This window comes from Myotis yumanensis, unplaced genomic scaffold (assembly GCF_028538775.1).
Source record: "Myotis yumanensis isolate MYYU_CA2020_CCGP unplaced genomic scaffold, mMyoYum1.0.hap1 SCAF_23, whole genome shotgun sequence".
Lineage (NCBI taxonomy): Eukaryota > Metazoa > Chordata > Mammalia > Chiroptera > Vespertilionidae > Myotis > Myotis yumanensis.
Window position 1 is genome coordinate 1,487,323 of NW_027223774.1, and position 24,199 is coordinate 1,511,521.

The following is a 24,199-nucleotide window of genomic DNA, read 5'->3' on the forward strand; positions in this document are numbered from 1 at the left end:
TTTTAATCTTTATTGTTGAATGTATTACATATGTCCGTCCCCCTTTTCTCCCATTGACCCCTTCCAGCCTTCCCCACCCCATTGTCTGTGTCCACAGGTTATGCATATCTACACACAAGGTCTTTGGTTCATCTCTTCCCATCCACCCCCGCCTTCCCTCTGAGAGTCTACAGTCTGTTCCATGCGTCTGTCTCTGGATCTATTTTGTTCATCAGTTTATTTTGTTCCTTAGATTCCACATGAGTGAGATCATGTGATGCTTATCTTTCACTAACGGCTTATTTCACTTAGCATGATACTCTCCAGGTCCCTCCATGCTGTCTCAAAGGGGAAATCCTTTTTTTTTTTTTAATTAAATATATGTTTTAATTGATTTCAGAGAGAGGAAGGAAGAGGGAGTTAGAAACATCAATAAGAGAGAATAATGGATCAGCTGCCTCCTACACACCCCCCACTGGGGATCCTACTTTTTTATTGCTGCACAGTATCCCATGGTGCAAATGTACTGCAGCTGTTTTAATCCACTCATCGGCTGATGGGCACTTGGGCTGTGTGGAGGTTTTAGCTATTGTAAATTGTGCTGCTGTGAACATAGGGGTGCATACATTCTTTATGATTGATGGTTGGTGTGTGTTTGGTGTTTTTTATTTTTTTATCTTTTCACTCCAGGATAGTATTTTTTCCATTGCTTTTTAGAGAGTGGAAGGGAGGGATGGAGGGAGAAGAAAGAGAGAGAGAGAAGTGAGAGACACATCAACTGGTTGCCAAAGCCAGGCACCTCACCCCCCAGGCTGGGATCTATCCTGCAATCCAAGGTACATGCCCTTAGACCAGGAATGGAACCCGCAATCATTGGGTCTGGCCCTGCCAAGGCCTTAGGGGTGAGTTAAGTAAATGTTTGACCACACATAGCAGGCTAATTTTTTATTGTTGTCCATCCTCACTAGAGAATATTTTCCCATTGCTTTTAGATAGAGGGGAAGGGAGGGAGAGAGAGAGAGAAACATCAATGTGAGAGAGACTCATTGACTTGTTGTCTTCCACAGGTGCCCCAACTGGGGCCTGAGATCAAACCTGCAACCCAGGTACATGCCCTTGACCGGGAATTTAACCTGAGAGTGGAAGGGAGTGAAGTAGGGAGGGGGGAAGAGAGAGAGAGAGAGAGAAAGAGAGAGAAAGATCAACGTGAAAGACACACTTCTATTGGTTGCCTCCTGAATGCACCCTGACCAGGGCTGGGGATCGAACCTGCAACCCAGGCACGTATCCTTGACCGGGAATTGAACCCACGACCCTTATTATGCTTGGGCCGAAGCTCTAACCATTGTGAACCCCTCTCATTGAAAAGAGTTATACCAGAAATAAAGATTCTACCCAATGACACACCAACGTACATAACTGTAAAGACGTGGTACAAAATGATTGACCTTTTGCCCTGGCCCTAGGTAGCTCAGATGGTGAAAGCATCATCCCAATACACCAAGGTTACAGGTTCAATCCCCGGTCAGGGCACATACAAGAACCAACCAATGAATGAGTAGATAAGTAGAACAGCAAAGCGATGCTTCTCTCTCTCTCTCTCTCTCACTTCCTCCTTCTAAAATCAGTAAAAAGTTTTGCCCTAGACAGTTTGGCTCAGTGGATAGAGCATCGGCCTAAGGACTGTACGGACTGAAGGGTCCTGGGTGTGATTCTGCTCAAGGGCACATACCTCGGTTGCAGCCTCGATCTTGAATCCTAGTTGGAGCTCATGGCGAAGGCAGCCAATCAATGTTTCTATCTCCGATGTTTCTATCTCTCCCTGTCCTTTGCACTCTCTAAAAAATCAATGGAAAACATCCTCGGGTGAAGAGAAAGAGAAAGAAAACCAAAAGAAATAAAGATAATGTTAAAATAAATGATTAATCTTTTATTAATTAGCATCTTATATTTTTACAGTGAAGACACAACAGACAGACATGATAGCAGAGCCAGGAGAGCTCCCTGAACAAACACGTAGGAACCGGGGCGGGCAGGGCTCAGGAGGCCGACGGAGCGGGTGGAGGCCTCACCCTCGAGAATGGGCCTGCACCCACGGGTGCTGCAGGATCTGGGCCAGCGGCAGCCGCTCCGAGGGCTGGTATCTGAGAAGCTTGCTGATCAAGTCCTGGGCCCCCAAAGGTATTGATGGAGGAAACTTCACATCAACCTGAGGAGGTTGGAGGAGAAACACAACTATGGTTAAATTTAAAGGGTGTCCCGAAATTCACGCAAGATTTGAATTTTGCATGAGCATTAACAACAACAACAAAAAATAAAAGCCTAATTTTACTAGGTTTATTGAATCAGATTCTAATATCTGTTGCCCTTTGATTTCAATCCCTTCAATTGGATAAGCATTACCAAGTACCAATGATGCCCCAGGAGCAGGGACAATAAAGACCAATGAAGACCATGGCTTTGTGTATGTGCCAGCAAAGCCATGGAGGCCATTTACCCAATGTGCTATTCCATACAAAACCCTATACTGTATACTTTATGAATCAATAAAAAATTTTACAATTTGTAATTATAAACCTGTGCTTTCTGTCAAAATTACTTCTTGCGTGAATTTCGGGACAACCTTTATATACTAGTAGCCCTGCACACAAATCCATGCACCAGTATCTCTCCACCCGCTTGTAGCTCGCTGCCCCAGCCTCCTGCTGATCTATGATCTGGTTGTTACACGGTCGGTCGTTACGTAATGGCAATTTGCATATTACATCTTTATTATGTAGAATATGTGTGTGTGCGCATTTAATATATTTTTATTTATTTCAGAGAGGAAAGGAGAGGGAGAGATAGAAACATCGATGAGAGAGAATCATGGATCGGCTGCCTCCTGCACGCCCCCTACTGGGGATTGAGCCCACAACCTGGGCATGTGCCCTGGACAGGAATCAAACCTGGGTCCCTTTAGTCAGCAGGCCGACACTCTATCCACTGAGCCAAACCAGCCAGGGCTGGTATGGTTAACTTTTTTTTGGCCCAGGTTCTCTCTGCAGTGAGTCCCTTCCAGGAGCGGGATCTAAGGTGACAAGCTCTGTGCATGTCGCAGGCTGGGCAGGCCCAGCAGCCACGGGTGCCCGGCTACCCCGGGAGTGAGTGCGAGGGACACGGCCGCCTCACCTTGAGGATGCGCCTGTAGGTCTCGGAGTAGGAGGAGTTCTCAAAGGGGGGGTTTCCCACCAGCAACTGGTAGCAGAGCACCCCGATGCACCACAGGTCCACCATCTCCCTGTAGGTCCTCTGCTCATATGGAGAAATCTGCCTTAAGAGCCAAGTGTATTTTTTTAAAAATATATATTTTATTGGTTTTTTACAGAGAGAAAGGGAGAGGGATAGAGAGTTAGAAACATCGATGAGAGAGAAACATCGATCAGCTGCCTCCTGCACACTCCCTACTGGGATGTGCCCGCAACCAAGGTACATGCCCTTGACTGGAATCGAACCTGGGACCCTTGAGTTCGCAGACTGACGCTCTATCCACTGAGCCAAGCCGGTTAGGGCCCAAGTGTATTTTTGATGTGCGTATGTAGACAGCTGAGTAGTTATACCCCGGTTTTCAACTGTACTTAATATTTACATTAGTAAAAAAAAAAAAAGTTTAAAACAATAATCTCAGCACCCACATAAAAAAATACAAATAGCAAAATTCAACCAAAACAAATGGAATAAAGGATATAATAAAGACCAGAAATTAGAACAGAAGAAGAAGAATATGGGGAAATCAATGGTATAAAGTACAGGTTCTTCAAAATGGTCAATGAAATTGATAAATGTCTAAGAAGATTGACACATTTCCAAAATCAGGAATAAAATGGGATATAAGTACAGATCCTGCTGCCATTAAAAAAAGAAAAGATTATTTCAATCAGGACTACAAACAAAATAGAAAATTTAGATGAGCCGAAACCGGTTTGGCTCAGTGGATAGAGCGTCGGCCTGTGGACTGAAGGGTCCCGGGTTCGATTCCGGTCAAGGGCACGTACGTTGGTTGCAGGCACATCCCCAGTGGGAGATGTGCAGGAGGCAGCTGGTCGATGTTTCTCTCTCATCGATGTTTCTAACTCTCTATCCCTCTCCCTTCCTCTCTGTAAAAAATCAATAAAATATATTTAAAAAAAAAAAAGAAAATTTAGATGAAATGCAACAATTCCTTGAGAGAACCAATTATCCAATTTATCCAATATGAAATATATATTCTCAATTGTTCCATACTTACCAAAACCAGATGAGTTTTTAAAAAACAAAGAATGAGAACTATACATCATTATCACTCAAGAAATTAGAAGAAAACTTCAACAAGATATATTCAAATGGAATGCTTTAATATGGTATATAAAAAGAATTATACTCCACAACCACGTGTGTTTATTGCAAGAATGCAAGGCTGGTTCAATATTCAATACTCAATGCAATACCGTAGTATCAACAGGATATGGAGGGAAAAAATCAGATGATCATATCAATTGATGCAAAGCACTTGACAAAACCCAATAGCTATTCATAACAATAAAGATCTCAGCAAATTAAGAATAGAGGGGAACTTTATAAATTTGATGAGAAAACTTACCGTTAGTATGGTACTTCATGACGAAAAACTGAATGTCCCCTCCGCTAGGTCTCAGGAACCAGTCAAGGATGTCCTTCCTTACTACTCCTTCCTATTCAACATCATACTGAAGTCCTAGTCAGTGCAATGAGAAAAGGAAATAACAGAATAACAGGTATACAAATTGGGAAGGAAGAAATAAAACTAGTTGCAGTTGACATTTCTAGGTAGAGAACCCAAGGATTCTATCCAAAGAAATGGCTAATAATAAGTGAGTTTAGCAGGCTACCAAAACCAACCCCCCCCCAAAAATAATTACATTATTGTGTACTACCTAAGATCGTGTGGAAAATTTAAAAATCAATGCCACTACCACTCAAAAACAAAAACCTAGATAAAATGCTAATGAAATCAAGAGTTATTAATTAAATGTAGTCATATCATATACTTGTTAATAATGCTGATTCTCAAACCGATCTACATTGCAAATCAACTTCTAAGAAAATGAGGGTAAGATTTTTTTTTTGGTAAGAATAGACAAACTTACCTTAAGATTTATATGAAAAGTTAAAGAAACTAGGAAATGCCGAGACTGGTTTGGCTCAGTGGATAGAGCGTCGGCCTGCAGACTGAAAGGTCCCAGGTTCGATTCCGGTCAAGGGCATGTACCTGGGTTGCGGGCACATCCCCAGTGGGAGATGTGCAGGAGGCAGCTGATCGATGTTTCTCTCTCATCGATGTTTCTAACTCTCTGTCTCTCTCCCTTCCTCTCTGTAAAAAATCGATAAAATATATTAAAAAAAAAAAAAAGAAACTAGGAAAGCTAAGTCAATTTCAAATAATGTATAGAGAGGGATCACTTTACTGAATTTTAAGATTTACAGTCTAATACAGAAATAAAACAATAAATAGGAATTAAAAAAATGTTTTATGTCTTATTTACATTTTTTTAAATTAAATCTTTATTGTTCAGATTACATTTGTTCCTCTTTTTTTTTCCCCCCATAACTCCCCTCCTCCCAGTTCCTGCCCCACCCTCCGCCCTCACTCCCCACCCACTGTCCTCATCCATAGGTGCACGATTTTTGTCCAGTCTCTTCCCGCATCTCCCATTCCCCTTTCCCCCCCAAGAATAGTCAGTCCATTCCCTTTCTATATCCCTGATTCATTATAATCACCAGTTCATTCTGTACATCAGATTATTTATTCACTTGATTCTTAGATTCACTTGTTGATAGATGCATGTTTGTTGTTCACAATTTGTATCTTTACCTTTTTCCTTCTTCCTCTTCTTAAAGGATACCTTTCAGCATTCGTATAATACTGGTTTAGTGGTGATGAACTCCTTTAGCTTTTCCTTATCTGTGAAGCTCTTTATCTGACCTTCAATTCTGAATGATAGCTTTGCTGGATAAAGTACTCTTGGTTGTAGGTTCTTGGTATTCAGCACTTTGAATATTTCTTGCCACTCCCTTCTGGCCTGCAAAGTTTCTGTTGAGAAATCAGCTGACAGTCGTATGGGTATTCCATTGTAGGTAATTCAGTCTCTTTCTCTTGCTGCTTTTAAGATTCTCTCTTTGTCTTTTGCTCTTGGCATTTTAATTATGATGTGTCATGGTGTGGTCCTCTTTGGATTCCTTTTGTTTGAGGTTCTCTGCGCTTCTTGGACCTGTAAGTCCATTTCTTTCACCAGGTGGGGGAAGTTTTCTGTCATTATTTCTTCAAATAGGTTTTCAATATCTTGCTGTCTCTCATCTTCTGGCACCCCTATAATTCTGATGTTGGTACGCTTGAAGCTGTCCCAGAGGCTCCTTACACTATCTTCATATTTTCGGATTCTTTTTTCATTTCGGCTTTTTCGGTTGGGTGTTTTTTGCGTGTTCGCATTTCAAATCTTTGACTTGATTCTTGCGCTCCTCTGGTCTGCTGTTGAGTGTCTGTATAATATTCTTTATTTCAGTCAGTGTATGCTTAATTTCTAGCTGGCTCTTTATCACAGCATCGAGGGGCTCATTAGATTTCTTGAGGATCTCATCAAGTTTATCGGCAGTTTCTAGAAAATTATTGAAAGACCTTAAAAGTGCGTTTTTTAGCTGTATATCCTTCATTTCTGTCATGTTTCTTTGTCTCCGCATTTTTTATGCTTTCTTGTTGCACCCCCTTGTGGTCTTTGTGCGCAGTCTTGTTGTAGTTGAGCCTTGATTGTTGTCGGCAATACTAGGGGTGACTTGACCTCCAGGCCGACTGGCTATGAGAGTCAGCTGTGTCTGCAGTGGGAGAGCTTCTGTACTGGATCTCTAGGGCGGTGCTAGTCTAGCGTTTGCCTAAGGCTATCCGGCAAACGCCTCTATGCAGGGCTTGGGCGAGGCAGGTCCCCGGGGATCTACAGGACGGGCAGAGCGAGCAGTTATGGCTGCTCTCAGATCCGTCCCCAGGGCCTCTGCCTCTCAGAGTCCTGGGAGAGAAAGCTGCATTCGAGTTCTGACCAAAGCCAGACAGTCCCGCTTGTTTGAGCCTGGGTCCCTAGAGACTCACCCGGATTTGGAGCTCAGTCTGAAACTCCCTCCCGATTGAAAACAACAACCGCGCCCAACGCCGCCAGCCGGCTCCACATGCACTCCGCACCTTAGTATTTCACTTCCGCACTGCGCCTCCTCTGAGTCTCGGTATGGATTCCTCTTTCCTTCTAGTTGTAGGATTTCCACTCAGCCAGCCTTCCTGTGGTTCTGGGTGATGTCCATTCCGTCTTTTAGTTGTATTTTTGAAGTGGTTGTTCCAGGCAGCAAACTCCGGCGTTAACCTATGCCGCCATCCTGGTTTCTGTTTTATGTCTTAAAATCACATAATTTTTTAAAAAATCTAAGCCTTAACAGTCTTAACTGGTATGTCCTTTCATATGTGTATCCTTTTCTTAAATACTTGCCCTCAACTTCTAACTCTCCTGACCCTAGACAACAATGAATGTTTACAAAACACACCAAGGATCAAGGCCTTTCACCCCTGAAACAACATTCCTCTTGCCCCAAATAAACTAGGTAATCCACGACAAAGTGCTGTAGGCTTAACAGAGAAGTCTCATTGCATTTTCTCTACTAAAAAAAAAAATTCCTGAGATATACTGCGATGTAAACTAAGTAAAAAGATGGAGGCGAAGGGTTCCTTGGTGCATGCCCTCATAGGGAAATTCTCAGATGAGAATAAGGCTCTAGGCTGGGTCACTTTCATGTGACAGTGATGATCTGCAACAATGATCTTTTCTCACAGTGAAGAGCCTTGTGGGGTCTCTCTCTGGTAAGTACAATCAGATGCTGTGGTGGATGTTTTCTCTGGCCAAAGATTTTCCTCGGTGTTTACATTCAAGAAGTCCTTCCCCAACAGGAGCACTCGGAGCGTGAGCGCAGTCTGACCACTTGGGAAGGGCCTTTCCACGTGTGTTACACTGACAGGGTTTCTCCCAGAATGCATCCTTTGATGCTGAGTGAGGGATGAGCTACGACTGAAGGCCTTCCCACATTCACTGCACTTATAGGGCTTCTCCCCGGTGTGGATGATGGCGTGTCGGATGAGGTTAGTGCTCCAGCAAAAGGTTTTCCCACACTCCATACACTCAGGACTTCTCTCCGCTGTGAATCCGCTGGTGCCTCGTGAGGCCTGACCTGCGGTTGAAGGCCTTCCCACACTCGCCGCACTCATAGGGCTTCTCTCCAGTGTGGATGCTGAAGTGCCGGATGAGGTCTTTCCTGGTGCTGAAGGCCTTGCCACATTCTTTACACTCGAACGGCTTTTCTCCAGTGTGGGCCCTCTTGTGCAGGATTAAAGTGGAGCAGTGGGTGAAGGCCCTGTCACATTCCGTGCACACAAAAGGCTTCTCCCCGGTGTGGATCCGCTGGTGCCTCTTCAGGTACGACCTTTGGTTGAAGGCCTTCCCGCACTCGAGGCACTCAAAGGGCTTTTCCCCCGTGTGGATGACGTAGTGGTGGATGAGGGCCGCGCTCTCACAGAAGGCTTTCCCACACTCACTGCACTCATAGGGCTTCTCCCCAGTGTGAGTCTGCTGGTGCCACATGAGGTATGACTTGTGTTTGAAGACCTTCCCACACTCGAAGCAATCATAGGGGTTTTCGCCACTGTGGATGATGTAGTGCCGAGTAAAACATGGCCTATCTCGGAAGGTTTTTCCACACTCTTTGCACACAAAGGGCTTCTCTCCAGTGTGGCTCCTGTTATGGAGGACGAAATTGGAGCGGTGGGTGAAGGCCTTTCCACATTCATTGCACTTATAGGGCTTCTCTCCACTGTGAATCCGCTGGTGTTGTGTCAGGTAGGACTTGCGGTTGAAGGCCTTCCCACACTCCATGCACTCATAGGGCCTCTCCCCTGTGTGGATCATGTGGTGTTGAAGAAGGTGCGTGCTCTTAATAAATGTTTTCCCACATTCTGTGCATTCATAGGGCTTCACTCCAGAGTGAATCTTTTCATGTCCCGCAAGAAGGTGTTTCTTGTTAAACACTTTCCCACATTCACTGCATTTAAAGATATTTTCCTCTTCTTGAATCATGCCATCTTTCCGTAATTCATGTGAGCCATGGTGAAGGACAGCACCTCCTGGAGAAGCTGGCTCCTGCACAGTCCTCACACACACCCCATCAGGTGTCCCTAAGCCACCATGGTCAGGGCTCCCAGGGAGCCGTTCCCTCGGAGGATCTACCCCTGGTCTCTCCTGTCCTTCCTGCAGGGACACTTGTGATGGGACACGCTGGTTCTTGGTTTGGTCTCCTTGGGAGTCCGCTGGAACTTTCTGTGTTAGTTGTTCCTGGACTGAGAATCTCTCGGACAGGGCTGGCTCACAAGTAGTAGATTCTGTTGTCTTGAATTTTTCTTTGTCACCTGAAGAAATCCAAGACACAAAAAGGCCTGTTAGTAATGTCAACCCAGAAGAAACAAAATCAGCATTTCAGTGAAAAACATGGAAATGAAAACAGTGCCTGTGTCTGCTGTGCTTTGCTACCTCTGACTCCCAGGCCTGTAATCTCTTTCTCTCCTGGTCCCTGGACTGTGGACAACACAAGCCTGCCTGGATGAGAGGACAGAATGTCCGGGGTGGAGACACAGCCACAACTACAGACAGGACGTGGCTGTACCGAATAACGATGTGTGTTCCGAGTTCCTCTGAGCAAGGGCAGCCCACGTTGCTACTTGAACACTCGGAAGGGACAGCGAATGCCACCCTGATGAAGACAGGAAGTGCACAGTACAACATCTACTCCCCCACAGAGAAGTGTGGTCTTTGTCCCAACTGCAAGGATGTAACCTCTGAATTCTGGGTATTTTCAGTGACAGGAGTGTCTTGGTTATTCCTGGCGGGCCCCTGGGAACGTACCATAGTTTATGACAAGTATGTCAAACTCCCAGCCAGCGGGCCGCATGCCTTCTTTATTTAAACGTTTGACATGCTTGGTTTATGACAACAGACAATGCATTATGGGCCCCTAATGTGAGGAGATGACTCAGAGTAAGGCCTGGCCACATCACAAAGACCAACCTTGAGATTAGAAAGTTGGGGCTTTGAGCCACAAGGTATCATCAACTGGACCTTTGGGAAGGAAAGGAGGGCTGGAGATGGAGTCCCACTAGCAAAGGCTCAGTGACACCTCAACGGAAATCTGGACTCCGAGTCTTGGAGTGTCCTGGGTGGGCCACACCCTGTGCTCACGCCGCCCGACAGAGAGGCTAGCTGAGGCGTTGCCAAGGACACGGAATCTTCGTGTTTGGAACACTTTCAGCCCCACATTCCTCATCTCTTCTAACCTGTGTCCTCTTCAATATGATAGTGAGTATAATGGGTTTCAGGGAGTTTTCTGAGTCTTTCTAGCAAATCTTTGAACCTGAGGGTAGTTTTGGGAAATCCTTGAACCTGTCTTTGGTTTCAGGAGACCTGGGCACACATGGCAGTCTTGAGTTCTGTGTCCTTCCTCCTTGGTTTGGCTAATACTGTGAAGGGAAAATCGGGGTTTCCCAATGGAGGTGCCCCCGATATGAGTCCCACTGGCACCATCAGAATCTGCCACAGAGAAAGGGGAGGGGCACTACAGGGCATGAGTGGACAGTGCCGAGAAGCCAGGGACTGACCAGTGGGGACAGACTCGAGAGACAGTGAGCACTCCCGGTCAGGGCTGAACACATTGGTCTGGTCTGCTTGAGGAACAGTTTGGTGAAGAATGGCAAAATACACATGATCTATATGGAGAAAATGATAGTATTAAAGCCAAGGTCTATTAGTGAAGGATTGATAATATAAAACCAACAATCCTACCCCGGTAAATATATAAATTCAATATAATCCCGTCACCACAGAACCCAGAGATCTGATTGTAGATGTGCATGAAAGACCAGAAATAAGACTAAAGAGTACAAGGAGAAGAACACCTACCCGATCAGAAAATACTCTTAGAGGATTATAGAGTTTAAGACCTGGTTGTACAGGCGCAGAGAAGACAGACAGGGTGTTGGAAAGAGAACAGAGAGCTCAGAAGGTCAGTTGGTGGTTAGTGTCATCCCATAAGCCAAGGTTGTGGGTTTGCTCTCCAGTCAGGGCACATACAAGAATCAACCAACGAATGCATAAGTGGAACGACACATTGATAGGCCTCTGTCTCTCTCTTCCTTCCTCTCCCTCTAAAATAATAGTAATAATAATAATAATAAAGTAAAAAAGTGGCACTAGCCAGTTTGGCTCAGTGGATAGAGCATTGGCCTGCAGACTGAAAGGTCCTGGGTTCGATTCCGGTCAAGGGTACATGCCTGTGTTGTGGGCTTGATCCCCAATAGGGGGTGTGCAGGAGGCAGCTGATCAATGATTCTCATCATTGATGTTTCTATCTTTCTCCCTCTCTCACTTCCTCTCTGAAATCAAGAAAAATATATTTTAAAGTGCCCCAGATGAATGAATACAATGAGACAAGAGCATTTTAAAATTTATTTTTTCTAAGGACTTTGAGCATATGTTTTTTAAAATATGTCTTTATTGATTTTAGAGAGAGATAAAGGGAGGAGGAGAGAAACAGATCAGGTGCCTCCTGTACGCAACCCAATGGGGATCAAACCAGCTACCTTTCGGTGCATGGGATGACACAACTAAATAAGCCACACCGGCAAGGGCACCTGGAACATACTTTTATTTTGAGTAGAAAAAGGATGAAGTTACCCAAAGGGGCGGGGAGGGGGGAGTATGTAAGTGAAGAATGTAAGCAAAGGAAGACTTTCCCAGAAAAGGTGTGATCGAGACTCCGGTTCAGGACGTGGCTGTGGTTGGGGCAAGCCCCCTCCTGCCAGGTGAAGGAGAAGCGCCGACAGGCGGGTCCACAGGCGTGCGGATGGGTGAGGAGCAAGCCACGGCGGGAGGCCCACTTCACTTTCAACTGGAAGCCTGACACACTGGTGGCCACAGGCTGAGACTCTGGGGCTGGGGAGGTGGTCACTGCCCGGAACCAGGCCTGGGCCCCTGAGCAGCTCCTGCGGGACACACAGCTGGTCTGAGGCACCAGCAAGTGGAGAGGCCGGTTAGGAGACGATGAGCATCCCCAGGGCCAGAGGATGGGCTGAACCGAGGGTGGGACGGTCTGAGGGAGGGGCTGCAGTGACGGAATGAACAGGCCTGGGCACGGCTGGGGTAGGAATGATGGCGGTGGAGGGGTGAGTTATTAGTGTGGATTCAGGAGATGGATGTGACGGAATGAACAGGCCTGGGCACGGCTGGGGCAGGAATGGCGGCGGTGGAGGGGAGTCATTCGGAGGCCACATCTAGTTTCTAACCTGCCTCAATGGCAGCACCACTCACTGAAACTGGGGAGGCGAGAGGCGTGGGCAACGCTGTGGGACCCTTGCCAGGCACGTTGACGCTGGTGCCTCTGAGGCTTCCACGTGGAGATGTGGGCTGAGGAGGGGGCAGAGGCACAGACGCTGAGGGGCTGCCATGAGCTGCAGACGGACTCACAGGCTGGCTGAGCAGCCCAAGGACCCACAGAAATGACTGCGGGGCACCAAGCTGACACGTGATGCCCCAGTGCCCTCCACAGCTCCCAGGTGGGGCAGACAAGGTCAATGTCATCTTGAGGTTTTACCAAACAGGAGGAGCAGGAACAGGGAGTGCCCGTGTCTGACTGACTAGAGGACGGGGGGTGAAGAAGCTGGACGGGGGCAGGCAGAGTACAGCTGGGGAGAGTGACTGGAGAGAAGGAAGGCCCTTTCCTCAGAGGTCAGCGGGAAATGTGAGACACGTCACTCATGGTAACAGGCCACTACCAACAGCTTCCTTCCCATGAGCCACTTGCTCTGCTCAGACGCTGTGCTCTGCAGTTTTATGCATTAATGCGATACGTGATCACATCCCCAAACCACCTGACAACAGAGACACCACTACCAGCATCTTCCAGGGACAGACGGACTGTCGCAGACTACACTCTCCAAACCGCTGCTCCTCACCGACAGCCTCACCACGCTTCCCAGCCCCACATCCCAGGTGCCCAAACGCCCAGTTCTCGTCGTGGGATGTGAGGGGAACCGGTGTTTGTGGGAGGGGGTGTGACATCCTCCCTCCTCCCTCCTCTCTCCATTCTCCTCTGCCAGCTCCAGGACATCAGCACAACCTGACAGCCACACAATGACGACAGAACCCACACGGGTCCTTCAGTAACGGTGTGGCCAGCTCCCTGCTGACCCCATGGGCCCTGCCGAGTGAGAAAAAGAGCTGCCATATGCTGAGCCCTGAGGTTCTGGAGTCTGTCTGATCCAGAAGCTGGGTTTCTTCCACAAAGACACAACGAGATCGTGCAACTTCGCTACGGCACAGAGATGGTGATCGGCAAGCCAGGCTCTGAGCCCAGACAGACCTCAGCGCGTACACCTCCGTCCTCCATGAGGTCAGAGGGCCCACAGGTCAAAGGGCTCCAAGGCTTCCAAACCAGCAGACAGGCCACAGCAAGCAGCTTCCCCAGGGACCCGCGGCCAGCGGTCTCCTCAAGGTCTCCCAGTGGCAGGGCCTCCGTTTGCCGGGCCTCGGCTCCTACCTGGACAGGTGCCTCGGGAGAGATCTGTCTTCACCATCCACAGCTCCCGCCCCGGCTCCAGCTGGCAGATCAGCTCCAGTCTGGGAACAGGGCACCCTGTTCATGGAGAAGGAAAGAGGATGTGAGGATGTGTGTGAAAGGAAGGAAAACCTCTCCATCGAGTCCGGGACTGCAGGGTGTGACAACCTCAGCAGGAAGCTGCTCCATCCACACAAAAATGCCGAGACCAGAAACCCAGGACACAAACGCCGTCACTGAGACCCGAAGACTGACGGCGATGCTGGCTGTGTAGACAGCACCATCCCGTCGACCCCATCGCATGGTCCCCAGTCCGTTCGGTTGCTGCCCGGACCTGAGGAAACCACCTTCCTTCAGGCGTTTTCTATTAATCACAGTGAGCGGGTCTGCACCACCCACGCACCCAACCCCTAAAATGTCAGGTCTCCGCAGGCGAGGCCTGGATCTCAGGAGATTAAACAACCTCCCAGGCGAGTCTGCTGTTGACAGAGGGCTGAGAAGTCCTGGTCTCCACCAACTTGCAAGTGGCTAATAGTCTGAGGCAGCAGGTGACCTACACCCCCACTCCGGGGAGTTTCATTCCGCTCTGCTTGTCCGGCAGCATCCGGGGACTGTGAGGCGACCTGCCTAAGGACCGAGGAGGAAGCCAAGACACTGACCGGGGTTGGCACCCACCGAGACAGGCGCCCGCCCCACCGCTGCGCTTCTTGTCAGTGTGGTAGTAACTTCCTGGAGGGTGAAGAGCGAGCGGGTCTGTCACTTGCAGCCAAGCTCAGATGCAGGGGAAAAAGACACAGGATGCGTACAGAGAAGTGGGTGAGAGGCACCCCAACCCGCAGGAGGCTCCTCTGGCAGGTCCTGACCACAGCCCAGGACCCACCCGCTGTCACCAAGCAAATGTTCACTTGAGTCTACTGTCAGCTCAGAGCACGGCTCGGGGAGGGGGCAGAGGGGAGATGAAGGAGATGAGACCTCCCTCGGCTCTGGCAGGAGTTTTTCTCCCTGTGACCTCAGGGCCTCTGCACGTGTCAGCTCTTCTACACGGAAGCTGTTCTCGCCGCACCTTGCTCCTTCTTGCTTAACTGTGTCACTTCCTCCTCAGATGCCAAGGCACAAATGAGGCTTAAACTATTTCAAGGGCAAACCCTGTCACTGCTGCTTGTCTTCCTGCTGTTGCAGTTTGTTCCTGACCCAGCAAGGTATAAGGGACCCCATCCATGGAGACTGGTGGTTCAGTGTATAATAAAACATCTTTATAAAAGCCCAGCGACTGGCCTTAGCTGGTTTGGCTGGGCGGATAGAGCGTCGGCCTGGGGACTCAAGGGTCCCAGGTTTGATTCCGGTCAAGGACATGTACCTGGGTTGCGGGCACATCCCCAGTGCGGGGCGTGCAAGAGGCAGCTGAATCGATGTTTCTCTCTCATCAATGTTTCTAACTCGCTATCCCTCTCCCTTCCTCTCTGTAAAAAATCAATATATTTAAAAAAAATAATAAAAAAATGCATATAATTTATATAACAAATTACATATAAGTACGTGTAGCATAGGTTTAAAAAACCTACACGCTAAAAAATTTCATATTACAAAACACAACAAGGCTGTTGTGCCTCGCACCAATTGACAAACTTCATGAACTTAATACTGGGCTCCAGTCAGTTACAGCTGGGGGCGGGGGGGGGGGGGCCACTAAATGTAAACGCTGTACTCCCCAATCTTAAAAAGCAGCTAAATAGGAAACAATGGTACGCCTCACTGTAACTGTAGCTTTGCCTAAATTTCCCGAAGTATCGACTGTTAGAAAATATCCCGTATTGGGCACAGGTGCTTGACACAATACATCATTAAAATAAAATGTGGGCACTTATACACTAGCTGGAACAATGAGCTGTAGTTACAACAAACCCAACTGTAGCTAAACAGCCCTGGCCAGTGTGCTTGGTGGTTAGAGCATCAGCTAGAACACCAAAGGGTCTCGGGTTCAATTCCCAGTCAAGGGCATACACCTGGGTTGCAGGTTTGATCCCCAGTTACAGTTATGGTTGGGGTGCATCTGGGAGGCAGCCAGCTGATGTTTCTGTTCTCTCCCCCCTCACTCCCACTCCCTAAAAATCAAGGGAAAACATATCCTAGGGTGAGGATTAGGTGGTGAACAGCCCTCTGGTGTGTGCCACCTGCAGGAAGGGTGGCCCCTCTAGATGCCGGGTGCTGAAGGTGCCCTCTAACAACTAAGAACTTGGCCAGGGCTCCCAGCACTCCTGGGCTGGGTAATCCTCTGTTGAGGGCGAGGTCTGGTCCAGGGCAGGATGTAACAGGACTCTGCCCACTGGTGCCAGTACCACCCACACCCCAGCTGTGACCATCAAAGTGGCCACAGACACGGCCCAGTGTCTCCTGGGGACCAAGCTGCCAACTGGTAGGAAGCACCAGGGACTCAGGAAGCTGCAGGATAAAGAGGCCCATAACCCAGACCTGGGTTTAGAACAAGCCTGGAGCAGCGAGGGGGACGCCTCCTGGGACCTGCCTGGTCCCCCTCTTCTGGGAGAACAGCCCTCGCTCCGGCCCTGACCACTGGCCTGGAGGGGACACGTGGACCAACCAGGCTCCCTCAGTCAGGATGTGGAATGAGAACCTTAGACAGAGGCCAGTCTGTGCCGGGCACTGAGGGGAGAGGTCCAGGACGTATGGGCTCAGGTGGCCATTGCTGCCTCCTGGACGCCCCAGAGCCCAGCAGCAAAGAAAGAGAAACAACATAAACGTGCAGAAAAGCACCGACAAGGAATCTGGGGCCAGAGAGAGCGGGGACTGAGGGGCCAGTCCTGTCACAAGCTCGCCAAGGAAAAGCCACTCTGGACAGCATGACAGGAGCAGACCCGGAGCCACGGCATGATTCTGGGGGTCCCAGCTCCTGTGTCAGGCCCTCGGGGCCCAACGGGACGCCCTGCCTCTGGGCTCTGCATGACGCCCCCATTTCCTCGCATCACGTCCTAGGAGCCAGAGGAGACCATGGAGACCAGGCCAGCAGAGGCGAGTCTAGAACATGACTGAGGCCGGGAGGAGGAAAATGGGCTCCTGAGGCCTCCGTGACCAGCCCGGCCCGGAGGCAGACGTGGGATAAGGAAGTCGCGGGCTCCCCACCGAGGGGGAGGACTCACCCAGCGACGCCAGGAGCCGGCAGTTCTCCAGCATCACCTCCTGGTACAGGGTCCTCTGGGCCGCGTCCAACTGCCCCCACTCCTCCTGGGAGAAGGTCACGGCCACATCCTCGAAGGTCACAGACACCTGGGAAGTAAACAGAGGTCACAGCAACGGCCTTGGGGCTCCTGATGGGATCAGCGAGCATCTGCGTCGTGGTCCAGAGCACCACCCACCTGCTGGGTCCTGCTAGGTGCCTGCCCCATGCTGGGAGCTTCACATCATGTCTCCCCACAACCCCTAATTACCGCTGACATTCAATATTCTTTGACATTAGTTACATCATGTGCTAAAGTGACTAAAAGTCCCCAGCTCCTTTTTATCTATAGTGAATAAACATATTGGGCTATAAAAACCGCTGTCCAGAAATACGGAAATATAAGGACAAAAATTTGCAGTCAGGTATCTACTTGTCAACAGCCACAACAATTCACAAAGGGGTAAAATGAAAGATCCCAGAACCACTTGACAAGTCCCCTGCTCTCAAGCCATCCTTTTCACCAGTGGCTCCTGACAGCCCTGTGCTGAGCAGGTCCACTCGTTAAATACCAATAATCCAGCCACTCCACTCTCAGATGCACAGCCCCACTACTGCAGATGATTTAAATGCTCCCAGATCTTCAGACTTTCCTAAAATCTCTCAAACAAGCAGCAGCTGGCATCAGTGTGCCCCAAACCTATCAATAAAAGGCCCAAGACACAGCACTAGCACCAGCCTGCCTTGCTTCACAGCTGGGCCTCACCTGGGCACCTCCAAGCCCAATACAAATAGCAGCCATCTGCAGATCTCTCTGTCACTCTTGTCAGGTGGCCCCAGGCAGTGGCAGACTCTGCACCTCCCGGGAGGCCCCAGAGCCAGTGCACCCGGTGGACAGCTTCAGACCACACCAGATTACATCTCTACACATCGACAAGCAACACACTCAAGGGGTAGACTCAGTGAGCATCAAATCCCCACTGAAATGAGTCCTGCTCAATAGGGTGCCTCCTGCACTGCAGTTCTTCCATTATAGTCACAGCTGGTCCTCACAGCCAATTGGCCTGAAGGTCAATTCCTCACAGATGCCAACAGCAATCAAGGCTCAACTACAAGACTACACACAGCTCACACAGGGTGCACCTAGAGTGTCCGTCTCAGATGACTGGGGAGGCTAAACCACTGGGCCCTACAGGACACCTACTACACAAGGCCACATTACCAATTCCGGAGATATAGCAGCTCTACCTAATATATAGAAACAAATATAGGGAAGCAGCCAAAATGTGGAGACAAAGAAACATGTCACAAATGAAAGAACAGAAGAAATCACCAGAAAAAAGAAATACATGAAATGGAAGCAAGTAGACCACTGGATACAGAGTTCACAACAATTGTTATAATGTTGCGCAAAGATCTTAATGAGAGCTTCAAGGGGCTTAATGAGACTTTCAAGGATCTTAGTAAGAATTTCAAAGTCATGAAAAAGGACCAGTCAGGAATGAAGTATACACTAACTGAAATAAAGAGTAATTTACAGGGATTTAACAGTAGAGTAGAGGATTCCGAGAATCAAATAAACGATTTGGAATATGAGGAAGCAAAAAAACATTTAATCAGAAGAGCAAAAAGAAAAAGAATCTAGAAAATATGAAGATAGTATAAGGAGCCTCTGGGACACCTTCAAGTGTACCAACATTCACATTATGGGCATGCCAGGAGAAGAGAGAGCAAGATATTGAAAACCTAAAAGAAATAATGACAGAGAGGAATTGAAGATGGCGGCATAGGTAAACACCGGAGACTGCCGCCGTAAACAACCACTTCAAAAATACAACTAAAAGTCGGAACGGACATCAACCAGAACCACAGGAAGGCTGGCTGAGGAGAGACTCTTCAACTAGAAGCAAAAACAACAGCATTCCGACGCACAGAGGAGGCGCAGTGTGGAAAATTTAAAGGTACGGTGGTGCGGTGGTGAGGTGGTGCGCGCGCAAAGCGGGCTGGTGGCTGAGGGCGCGGTTGTCGTTTTCAATCAGGAGTGAATCTCAGACTCTGGGCTACAGATCCGGGCGAGTCTCTAGGGACCCATACTCAAACGGGAGAAGCGGGACTGTCTGGCTACGGCCCCTCCGAGGTTTGCAGCGGTTGCCGGGTTGCCAGGACAGAGAGGCAGAGCCCCTGGGGACGGACTGAGAGCGGCCATAACTGCTCCCTCCCCCCGCCCTGTGGATCCCGCCCTGCCCAAGCTCTGCGCACAGCCATTTGCTGATCGCCTCAGGCAAGGGCTGGACTAGCGCCTCCCCAGAAGACAGACGCTTTCCAAACAGCTGATTCCTACAGCCAGTCGGCCTGGTGGTCAAATCCCTCTAGTGTTAACTACAACAATTAAGGCTTGGCTAGAACAAGACTGTGCACAGAGACCACAAGGGGGTGCACCAAGAAAGCATAAAAGATGCGGAGACAAAAAAACATGACAGAAATGGAGGATATGGAGCTAAGAATCGCAATTTTGAGGGCTTGCCATAAATTTGTGCAGGGCCTCACGAAAACTAATGAGACCCTCGATGCTACGATAAAGAAATTAGAAAGTAAGCATACACGGACTGAAATAAAGAATATTATACCCAATAGCAGACCAGAGGAGCACAAGAATCAAACCAAAGATTCGACAAAAAACACCCAATTGGAAAAGCAAAATGAAAAAAGAATCCGAAAATACGAAGATAGTGTAAGGAGCCTCTGGGACAGCTTTAAGCGGACTAATATCAGAATTATTGGAGTGCCAGAAGATGAGAGACAGCAAGATATTGAAAACCTATTTCAAGAAATAATGGCAGAAAACTTCCCCCATCTGGAGAAAGAAATGGACTTACAGGTCCAAGAAGCGCAGAGAACCCCAAACAAAAGGAATCCAAAGAGGACCACACCAAGACACATCATCATTAAAATGCCAAGAGCAAAAGACAAAGAGAAAATCTTAAAAGCAGCAAGAGAAAGAGACTCAATTACCTACAAGGGAATACCCATACGACTGTCAGCTGATTTCTCAACAGAAACTGCAGGCCAGAAGGGAGTGGCAAGAAATATTCAAAGTGCTGAATACCAAGAACCTACAACCAAGATTACTTTATCCAGCAAAGCTATCATTCAGAATTGAAGGTCAGATAAAGAGCTTCACAGATAAGGAAAAGCTAAAGGAGTTCATCACCGCCAAACCAGTATTATATGAAATGCTGAAAGGTATCCTTTAAGAAGAGGAAGAAGAAGAAAAAGGTAAAGATACAAATTATGAACAACAAACATGCATCTATCAACAAATGAATCTAAGAATCAAGTGAATAAATAACCTGATGTACAGAATGAACTGGTGATTATAATAGAATCAGGGACATAGAAAGGGAATAGACTGACTATTCTTGGGGGGAAAAGGGGTGTGGGAGATGCAGGAAGTGACTGGACAAAAATCATGCACCTATGGATGAACACAGTGGGTGGGGAGTGAGGGTGGAGGGTGGGGTGGGAGCTGGAAGGAGGGGAGTTATGGGGGGAAAAAAGAGGAACAAATGTAATAATCTGAACAATAAAGATTTAAAGAAAAAAAAAAAAAAAGAAATAATGACAGAAAACTTCCCCTACCTGGTGAAAGAAATAGACTTACAAATCCAGGAAGCACAGAGAGTCCCAAACAACAGGAACACAAAGAGGACCACACCAAGTCACATCATAATTAAAATGCCAAGGGTTAAAGACAAAGAGAGAATCTTAAAAGCACCAAGAGAAAAACAGTTAGTTACCTACGAGGGAGCACCCATACGACTGTCAACTGATTTCTCAACAGGAACTTTGCAGGCCAGAAGGGAGTGACAAGAAATATTCTAAGAGATGAATAGCAAAGACCTGCAACCATGATTACTCTACCCAGCAAAGCTCCCATTTAGAATTGAAGGTCAGATAAAGAGCTTCCCAGACAAGAAATAGCCAAAGGAGTTCTTCATCACCACAACAGTATTACATGAAATGTTGAAGGGAATTGTTTAAGAAGAGGAAAAAGAAGAAAAAGAAAGGTAAAAAAATGTGAACAATAAAACGACACATTACATACATATCTACCAACAATTGAATCTAAAAATAAAAATAAATGAACAAGGAATAATGAACAAAATAAAGTGATGAATGAAATAGAATGGGAGGCATGGAAACATGGAATAGACTGACAAATCTCAGAGGGAAGGGTGTGGGGGGAGAGTAACCAAAGATCTATATGCATATGGTCAAAGACAATAGGGTGGTGAAGGCCTGGGAATGGGTGGAAAGGGGGGTACATCTGTAATACTCAACAATAAAGACATATATATATATATATATATATATATATATATATATGTAAGTAAGTACATGCTCCCAGACATTGGTCCATGGTTTATCACCTACACCTTCAGTGCTCACCTCTCTGCTTTCTAGCTTCATCTCTCTGAGTTTTCTAGTTTTTTAAAATATATTTTTATTGATTTCAAAGAGGAAAGGAGGAGAGAGAGAGGGAGAGAGAGAGAGAGAAGAAACATCAATGATGAAAGAGAATCACTGATCAGCTGCCTCCTGCACGCCCCCTACTAGGGATTGAGCCCGCAACCCAGGCATGTGCCCTTGACTGGGAATCAAACTGATGACCTCTTGGTTCCTGGGTTGACGCTCAACCGCTAGCCGCACCCAGCTGGGCTCTGTGAGTTTTCTTGACTTAATATTGCAATTAAACACTCGGCAATTCCTCATAAATGAATTGTTCCATATTTAGGAGCCCTGCAGTATTGCTCATTTCTGATGCAGGATAAACTCATGTCATGTGCAAATTTTGGGCAGGTAGGTAAGAGTAGAAAAACCAGCTGGGGTCTCCACATTTACTACCAGATGATACATGTTTAAATAATATCAACTCCTGGCCCTGGCTGGGTAGATCAGCTGGTTAGAGCATCCTCTGGACACACCAAGGCTGCAGGTTCCCTCCCGTGCAGGGCACATGCAGGCATTAACCAATGAATGCAGAAATGAGTGGAACAATAAATTGTTTTGTTGTGTTTTTCTTTTTTTCATCTTGCTCTCACTCTCCCTTCCCCTCTTAAAAAAAAAATCAATAAATAAAAATATCCTATATTATAAAACTCTAATATGCAAATCGACCAAATGGCGGAATGACCAGTCGCTATGACGTGCACTGACCACCAGGGGGCAGATGCTTAATGTAGGAGCTGCTCCCTTAAAGTCAGTGTGCTCCTACAGGTGGTGCACTGCTCAGCCATAGGCAGGCTCATGGCTGGAGAGCACCTCCCCTGCAGAGCTAAGGAACCCTAGCGGGGAGTGGGCCTAAGCCAGCAGTTGGACATACCCCTAGGGCTCCCAGACTGCAAGAGGGCACAGGCTGGGCTGAGGGGACCTACCCCCTCCCCACCCCCACCCCACCAGTGCACGAATATTGTGCACCAGGCCTCTAGTATGTGTATGTGTGTGTGTGTATGTGTGTTGTGTGTGTGTGTGTGTGTGTATTTATTTATATATAGGCTCTCTGACATGCAATTACACAGCATTCTGTATAACTGGTTAGGGTGCAACAGTGTACACAGCTTTCTCTAGCTGGTTAAGCTGGAAGTGGGTAAAAATTTGAAACAGGGTCCCGCCGGCCTGGCTCAGCAGCTAACCATCGACCTATGAACCAGGAGGCCAGGGTTCGATTCCCCATCAGGGTGCGTGCCCAGACTGCAGGCTCCATCACAGCCGACCAATGATTCTCTCATCAATGACATTTCCATCTCACTCTCTCCCTCTTTTCCTCTCAGAAATCAATAAAAAAATATTTTTAAAGTATATTTTATTGATTTTTTACAGAGAGGAAGGGAGAGGGATAGAGAGCTAGAAACATCGATCAGAGAGAAACATCGATCAGCTGCCTCCTGCACACCCCCCACTGGGACGGCAACCAAGGTACATGCCTTTGACCGGAATCGAACCTGGGACCCTTCAGTCCGCAGGCGGACGCTCTATCCACTGACCAACACCGGTGAGAACAATAAAAATAGGTTTAAAAATGAGGAAAAGGGGTGGTTATTTATCAGGTCCTGGCCACTTGGGGCCGCAGGGACCGCAATTACTGGTTAGCCCCCCCCCAGCCCCGCCCGTCAGTGCAGATGGGAGCGTCCGGCCCCTGCGTTGCGCATGCGCTGTGGGGGGTGGTCTCCCGGGCAGGCGGCTGTCCGCTGAGGGGCTGGGGGGTCACCTCTGCGTTTCCGCCTCCGCCTCTTGGGGTGTTCGGCCTCTCGCGTCCTGACAGCGGAGAGAACGCGACAAGCCAGCCCCCCCTTTAAACCAACCACAGGGACAAAGCGGGGCCCCACGACTGACGTGGCCGCCGCCGCGCCCGGGAGCCCCTCTCCGACCCGCGGCTGAACCGCGGTCCGCTCACCTGCGCCTGGTCCCCCGGCGCCGCCATCGCGGGACCCCGCGGCGGGAGCCGGGCCCGGACGGGCGGCGGCCGAGGCGGGGCCCGCGGGCTCAGGCGGCCGCCCCCTTCCCCCTGCCCGCGGGGCGACCCGGGCCGGCGGCCGCCCTCCCCGCTCCAAGGCCGCGTCTTCGCCTCCGTTCCGCTCATGTTCCCAGAGCCGCCCGGGAAGCGGCCACACACGGCAACGGCTTCGCCACAGCTGGCAGCTGGCGTGGACGGCTCCTTTCGCGCGCAAATGACGCGGGGCTCTAAGTGACCGGAAGTCCCGCCTCCAACAGCGGAAACGCCCCTGCCCTGGCGCGCAGTTTTCTGGGTAATGTAGTTTTTCCTCTGCAAACTGGCTGCAGGGCTGCAGGGCAGGGCAGTGCTGCTGGAGCTGGTGGTCCCCCGGGTGTTTTTTCTTTTCTTTCGTTTGTGAGCGTGTTTTCTGATTTTTATTTTATTTTTTAATATATTTTTATTGATTTCAGAGAGGAAGGGCGAGAGATAGAAACATCAATGATGAGAGAGAACCATGGATCGGCTGCCTCCTGCTGCCCTACTGGGATGGAGCCCTCAACCAGGGCATGTGCCCTTGAGCGGAATCTGACCCGGGACCCTTCAGTCTGCAGGTTGATGCTCTATCCACTGAGCCAAACCAGCTGGAGCTTTTTTTTTTTTAATCTTTATTGTTGAATGTATTACATATGTCCATCCCCCTTTTCTCCCACTGACCCCTTCCAGCCTGCCCCCACCCCCGAGCCCCGGCCTTCACCACCCCATTGTCTGTGTCCATGGGTTATGCATATCTACACACAAGGTCTTTGGTTCATCTCTTCCTATCCACCCCGGCCTTCCCTCTGAGAGTCTACAGTCTGTTCCATGCGTCTCTGTCTCTG

The 24,199-nt window shown here is 48.5% G+C and overlaps 2 protein-coding genes across 4 annotated transcripts; both read right to left on the bottom strand.

The window, feature by feature from the left end:
- Positions 1 to 1,950: 1,950 nt before the first annotated feature.
- LOC138999577 (aurora kinase C-like) lies at positions 1,951 to 5,337 on the bottom strand. 3 transcript variants are annotated; one of them, XM_070401735.1, is made up of 4 exons: positions 5,124 to 5,337; positions 4,598 to 4,711; positions 3,151 to 3,292; positions 1,951 to 2,188 (listed from the first exon to the last, which is right to left on the bottom strand). In XM_070401735.1, exons 3-4 carry the CDS (start codon positions 3,253 to 3,255, stop codon positions 2,048 to 2,050), a joined length of 246 nt encoding a protein of 81 aa, XP_070257836.1. In that variant the 5' UTR covers positions 3,256 to 3,292; positions 4,598 to 4,711; positions 5,124 to 5,337; the 3' UTR covers positions 1,951 to 2,047. The 3 variants fall into 3 exon arrangements, 2 of the variants coding, with proteins under 2 accessions (XP_070257836.1, XP_070257835.1); XM_070401734.1 differs by lacking the exon at positions 5,124 to 5,337 and having other exon boundaries at positions 3,151 to 3,288; positions 4,598 to 5,117; XR_011469402.1 differs by lacking the exons at positions 3,151 to 3,292; positions 5,124 to 5,337 and having other exon boundaries at positions 4,598 to 5,117.
- A 321-nt stretch (positions 5,338 to 5,658) lies between these two features.
- On the bottom strand, positions 5,659 to 23,504 carry LOC138999534 (zinc finger protein 264-like). The gene is given in 6 exon segments (XM_070401673.1): positions 5,659 to 8,186; positions 8,188 to 9,463; positions 10,706 to 10,813; positions 13,642 to 13,737; positions 16,812 to 16,938; positions 23,283 to 23,504. Coding segments are annotated over 6 exon segments (2,145 nt in total). The 5' UTR covers positions 23,469 to 23,504; the 3' UTR covers positions 5,659 to 7,834.
- Positions 23,505 to 24,199: the final 695 nt, after the last annotated feature.